This window comes from Gallus gallus, chromosome 3, assembly GCF_016699485.2.
Source record: "Gallus gallus isolate bGalGal1 chromosome 3, bGalGal1.mat.broiler.GRCg7b, whole genome shotgun sequence".
NCBI classification, from domain to species: Eukaryota; Metazoa; Chordata; class Aves; order Galliformes; family Phasianidae; genus Gallus; species Gallus gallus.
In genome coordinates, this window is record NC_052534.1 from 18,472,240 (window position 1) to 18,478,356 (window position 6,117).

General features: G+C 38.2%; 1 protein-coding gene across 2 annotated transcripts in view; it reads left to right on the forward strand.

The window, feature by feature from the left end:
* Positions 1–5,955, forward strand: part of RAB3GAP2 (RAB3 GTPase activating non-catalytic protein subunit 2) — a 40,303-nt gene extending 34,348 nt beyond the window's left edge. For both annotated transcript variants that reach the window (NM_001163800.3, XM_015283645.4), the window contains exons 29-35: positions 26–61; positions 570–644; positions 884–1,102; positions 2,479–2,568; positions 2,653–2,868; positions 3,384–3,542; positions 4,062–5,955. In NM_001163800.3, the coding sequence (NP_001157272.2) occupies positions 26–61; positions 570–644; positions 884–1,102; positions 2,479–2,568; positions 2,653–2,868; positions 3,384–3,542; positions 4,062–4,208 (942 nt within the window). In that variant the 3' untranslated portion in view covers positions 4,209–5,955. The remainder of the gene's footprint in view (positions 1–25; positions 62–569; positions 645–883; positions 1,103–2,478; positions 2,569–2,652; positions 2,869–3,383; positions 3,543–4,061) is intronic.
* The last annotated feature ends 162 nt before the right edge of the window (positions 5,956–6,117 follow it).

Below are 6,117 nucleotides of genomic sequence, written 5' to 3' on the forward strand. Positions count from 1 at the left end.
GAAACATGGAATTTTCTTTCAACAGGTTGGAAAAGCTCCGAAGGACAGGTTATGCAGAAGGGCAAGTAACTTCTTCTGTCTAACATCAGGAAAAAATTAACAAGAAAATCCTCATTTATTTTAATATTAGCTTATGACTTGTTTTTCAGGTCTGAAAGTTTCGAAACTTGATCGCATAACAAATTGCTGTTATTTTTCATTCATTTCTTTTTCATGTATAACTTTGTTGTTTAAAACAACCTCTTAGAAGGCAGTTGATAAGTTCACAAAATGAAATGTGCTGGATGCGATTACTTGAGCTACTCCGTCTTCTTTGGAGATGCAATATTGTAAACAGTCCAATCAAGCTTTACATTTCTTTTTCAAGATAATGGAAGGCTTATTTTGTTTTTTTTTTTTTTTTTCTGTTACTTCTAAATCTTTGTGCTTAAGTGAATGTTTATTTAGCTTAAAAGATACAATAGGCTTCACAATGCATTATATCAACAACCATTTTCTCAGATATATAGAGCTAATAAAAGCCTGTTTGCATTCTGTTTGAAACAAATCCAATTTGATATTGTTAACAGGACGTAGGTATGAGTGACACAGCCATGACAGCTTTTCTTGGCTGCTGTTCGGATCTTCTGCAAACGTTGCTAGAGGTAAGATTTTTTTCTTTCTGCAAGAAGAAAGAAGCTGATTTACATTAAAGAATATGGCAATACTGATTTCTGCGTCCTTCAGACAAACGTTAACAACCTCATCTAGAAAATACGAAATTCTCTCCTTAACTTTTTAATTTTGTTGAAGAGAGTTTCTGATTCAAGATGTGTTTTTTTGTGTAGAAGGCCAATACAGATGACATCTTGTGTGTGACAGCTTTTTTACGTTCATCTGCTAGGCTGACGTGAGTAGTGACGAAATGCAAGCTCCTGTCCTGGATACTGAGGATGCGTGGATGTCTGTAGAAGGGCCGGTATCGATAGTAGAACTTGCACTTGAGCAGAAACGCATTCACTACCCGCTTGTTGAACACCAGTTTGTGTTATGTACTGTCTTGTATGCCATCATGAGGTTTTCTCTGAAGAGTGTGAAGCCTCTGTCGCTGTTTGATAGCAAGGTATGTCTTCTGAATGCTTATGTGCATACATTTAATTACTGTCCTTCCTCTTGGTATCTATAATATATGCTACCTTCTACTCTTCAAACTGTTTGTGCGTGATTTTATGAAAGACATTTAGCCCGCTGTGGTGTGAAAGAAGTTGTCACCAGAATTCAGGCTGCCACAGGAATTTGGTGTTTTTACTTTGAATAAAAGATTTGTAGTGACCTCATATGCATGAAAATCCACTCCTTAACCATTAGATGGCCTGGAAATACTGCGTGATAAGACAATTGGATGACAGGTTTTCCTAGTTGTTTTGAGAAGTGCCAGATCAGAGAAAATACAGTTAACTTCAAAAATGTTATGTTAGTGTTGCTGATGTATCCATTATCTGGTTTTAGAATTCTACCATATATCACATTCTTTTTTATACCTTCTATGTGTGCTTATCTATTAGCAGCAAGCATATTATCTCCTTCCATTTAAGACTGCATGTTACTTTTCAATAATATAATTGAAGGCTGTTCCTGTATCTCTGTGCTCACACGTACAATTGTAATTCTCAGCCATCTTCTTTCTTGGTGACTGAAAAGTACTTAAGAGTTTCAAAGACCATTTATTACCTTATTTCTGAAAAGCAAGTCACTGCCTAAGACATTCATCAACTGCACCATTCCAATACTGGTAATTCATTTTTACATGATTTCATGAGTAATGTGCAGTCCTATTTGGTGTTTCTCCTGGCTGTTCTCTTCAGACTGGAGAAGGGCCCCTGTATGTAAGAAAAATACTACAAAGATTTCGTCTTTCAACACTACTTTTGTTTCCCTGTGTTAGTACAGAGCAGGGCTGTCAGTGGTGCTCTGCATTGAGTATGCCATTGCCAGAGGTGGCATTGAGGTGAAACAAGAGCTACCACATGCCATCATTCAGCAGTTTACCTTAAATTTGGTGAATCTGTAGTCCAGGAGACCTTAATTTTAAGCGGAGTCAACGATATTAATAAGTAATACTTAAAATGCATTTTTTTGTATAGGAAGAAGTGCTAACTACCTTATATGTCATGCTTGGGATGTTTTCTTGAAGGATAAGGGAGTAGGAAATAGATCCAGGCTTCAGCTCTAGCAGGTAGTACAGCAGATACAAACACTTGCCTACTAAATTAGGTTAAGTTTGAAAGCAAATCCTTGATACATTATGAGCACATGAGCAAATATTTTGTTTCACAATTCTAACTTAAAATATTCATTTTTAATTCTCAGAGAGATACAGAAGCTGTAGTACAATTTAAATGTAAAAAAAACAAACAAACTTAGGCTTCTTAAAATGGGATCAACGTGGATTACTTCCCTTCAACTGTATTTCTGATCAGCTTTGGTTCTCAATTTTAGGGTAAAAATGCGTTTTTCAAAGACCTTACTTCAATCCAGCTGTTACCTAGTGGGGATATGGATCCAAATGTGTTATCTGTACGACAACAGGTAGGTGTAAATTTTATACTGAGAATTCCTAAGCTTCTAAAATTTCAAATAATGCTGAAGTAACTTTTAATTTTTCCTTTCAAGTTCTTGCTCAAAGTTGTGAGTGCAGCAGTTCAAATGCTATGTTCGCAAAAGGCTAAAGAAAGCTCAGAAGAGGAATTGTTTCCCTTTGAAAAGGCAAGAAATTGGCCAACTTTGGCTGTGGACTTGGCTCAGTATCTTCAAATCTCTGAGGACGTGGTCAAAATGCATTATGTCTGTGAATTATACAGTTACGGGATGGATCATCTCGGTGAAGAGGTAATAACACCTTCTCATGATTTTATAACAATATGACATTGTCAGGTATTCTGCTGAGATTACATTTTCACTTACTGAAGATGCCTAGAAGGGTTTGGCAAGTATTGCCATACTCAGAAAATCCTGAGTGAAAAATCAGAGGCTGGAAAAGTACTCTCTCAAGCTGGGTAATCTTGCTCACTTCCCTAGCAGATAGCAACTGGTGGAAACATAATAGGCAGCTAGTTAGACTGTTGGTCTAAGCTAGTACAACCCTTTTTATGATACTACATTTGACATTTCAGGAGTATGTTTTTTGCTTCTAAGTACAGAGTAATTGTCTTGTTTTGTTTTCACTTCCATTGTTCAGAAGCTTTTTAATAACATGCTTTATTTAGAGAAGCACATAACACAAGAAAGAGTCTCAAAGTCATTTTTCCTTCTAGTGACAAGAAGCTTCTCATGATTCAGCATTTCCTGGTGAGCTGTGTCACACTCAAAATAACAAATAGTTCTGTGTACGTTTCCACTTTCAGGCCTTTCTTCAGGTGTCTGACAAAGAAGTACTTGCATCGCAGCTGCTCATACTGGCTGGACAGAGACTGGCCTTTGCTTTACTTCAGATACAGACAAAGGAGGGAATGGAGCTCTTTGCTAGACTTCCTCCAACGCTGTGTACTTGGCTTAAAGCTATGGTAAGTTAAGCATGATTTAGAAAAACAGAATCATAGGTTGATTTACAGAAGATTCTATTTACTTAGACACAGATTACGTCTGAATTGAGCTTTCTTGCTAATGGAAGCAAGAACCTAGTTCTCATTTTTCCTGGTGCCAGTTCTCTTTCATGAAGAATAAAGGAGTGACTGTTCTGCTATGGGGGTTACACTTTCTCCTGAAGTTCTGGCAAAATGATGTGTGCTCATCTTAAAAAGACCATTGGCAGTCTTTTCTAGTGGCAATATTCAGAAATCAGTGCTTCTCTTTATCCAGACTTCAGATGTGATGTTTTCCAGATTGCATGAATAAACTCGATTGAGAATATTGATTACGTAAGGGTCTGAGGGGTGAAGTAACCAGTAGTACAATTATACTCCTGGGTCCAAGCATCAGCTTAATCCCCAAATAGTAATCTGGTTATACAAGACGAGGAGGGCATATGTGCAGAAGCTCAGCTGCAAGAAATGCTCTAATGCTGTGTTTGTTCTTTTATATAGGACCCCCAGGAACTTCAAAACGTGCAAGTGCCAATTGCTACAACAGCTAAACTGGTTAACAGAGTAATAGAGCACTTACCAGAGAATCATGGGCAGTATAGCCTGGCTCTGAATCTGATAGAGGCCGTAGAAGCGATCTCATTGTGACATTCTTTGTTAGAACAGTTCTGCTACATAGTGCTACAATGCATGATTTTACACAACCAGGCTGACATTTACAGAAAGAAACTTTTGTGTGGCTTTTGTTAAACAAAAAGAACAATGTTCCCCACCCCACAATTCCAGAAGGTAATTTTAAATTGGAGTGTATTTTAAATTCTGCACTAGCACAAAGATGTTTAGTTTCTAGTACACTTGTCAGTATCTGAACTGCTTAGTTATTTATTTGACTTGAGCGCTTCTTGCAGTAGTCTGAATTGGGTATATTTGACAGCAGTTTTAGTCAATTTACAAAATCACGTCTTGTGATATTTTTTGTATTTCATGCTAGCAATAACTGCTGCGGTTACGATGTTCCATGTATCATTTATCAAAAGAAGCTGTAGAATTAAACCTGAGGAAAAACTTCTGTCTCTTAAGTTATCCTGTAACGCCAATGCTGCTTTTCCAGAAGCTAGAATTGGTGTTGGGCTCCTGTCTGCTAACTGCACACAGATGGCAATAGCTGCACTAGAAGTAGAATGGAACATGCCAAGGCCTTACACAAAGGGAGAATCAGCTTGGAAGGGAGAACCACATACCCAGACACTAACATGGACCCATTTTCATCCAGTTTTAGTCTCAGCATTGTCTCTCAGGTGTGTTGGGCTTCAGCTAAAACTGGATTTACATCTCTGTCCTTTATTATTAAGCTCTGCTGAGTTTACGTAGGTCTGTATGTACTGTAAGATTGTTCACTGTTTTACCACTGTAGAAGATGTAGTATGCTCTAAGTCTCTGCACACCTTAACTCGTAGTCAAAACCTGCTTCAATAGTTGTCCAACTTCACTGAAGATCCTTAGTTCTGAATACCTTAGCCTTAAAAAAAAAAAAAACACATAGAAAACCATTATATTGACTACCTACACGGAATCATGTAGTGAATATCTTCACTACTGGAGTGGTGTTACAAATGATTATCTTACATCCTTTAGTAGTTTTCCTTCTACCTAACGGGAAGCCAGGAAAGGAAAATAGTGTTGTTGTAAGCTGTCTTGTCTCGAAGTCGGTTGAAATTACTCCATCTTGTAACCTGCAAGAAACATTCATAGCATTCTGCACTGTTACAGACAGAATTTGGTCTTACCTTTCTGAAGTGTGTGCTGCTGTCATCTTAGGTTAGACTCCCCCTGAAAACGGCTCCGTAGGTGGCTTGTTCTATAAGACTGTCAGCTGTTCAGCATCCCCAGTTGCTGATCTCTGCACTTTAATGTAGATGATGAAGGCTTCCTGAGAAGGTTTGATGCAGAGTTTGCCTTCCTGTAAGGCTGTGAGGTCACGTGACTGAAGAAGAGTAAGAGGCCGGTGCTGCTCTGTCTTTCAGTTTGGTTCGGTTATGGAAGGGAGTGTAGAATTGAAACAGGTGTAGGGGAAAAATGCAAGAAGGCAAGATTGGACAGTGCCTGTACCACCTTGCCTGGCAGCACTTCAGCCCTCTGCAGAAACAGACAGGCCAGAGAATCAGTCCTGAAACCTGAGGAAAAACAAAAACGTTCCTTAGTTGCATTACATTCCTGTATCCTGGTACAGTTGTGTAAAGGACCTTACTGTAACTAAATATCATGCCAGAGCTGACACTCTACACCAATCAAATCTGTAATGTATTGTAAGTAATATTCTGTATATAGTGCTATTTTGTGTCTAATTTGCTGTGGATTTGTGTAAATTGATTAAATAAAATTTGAGGAGGTTTCATTATGGTTTTTTTTCCCTTCTTCGTGGTGCTGACTGCTTTTTGTTTTGTTTCTAAGAGGAGATGCTCTGAAGGACTGTTTCTTTGTGTTCTGCAAACCTATGTCCTGGACATATGAAATGGGCAGAAGGCCATATACTGTAGATGTATCAAGTATTAGAGGA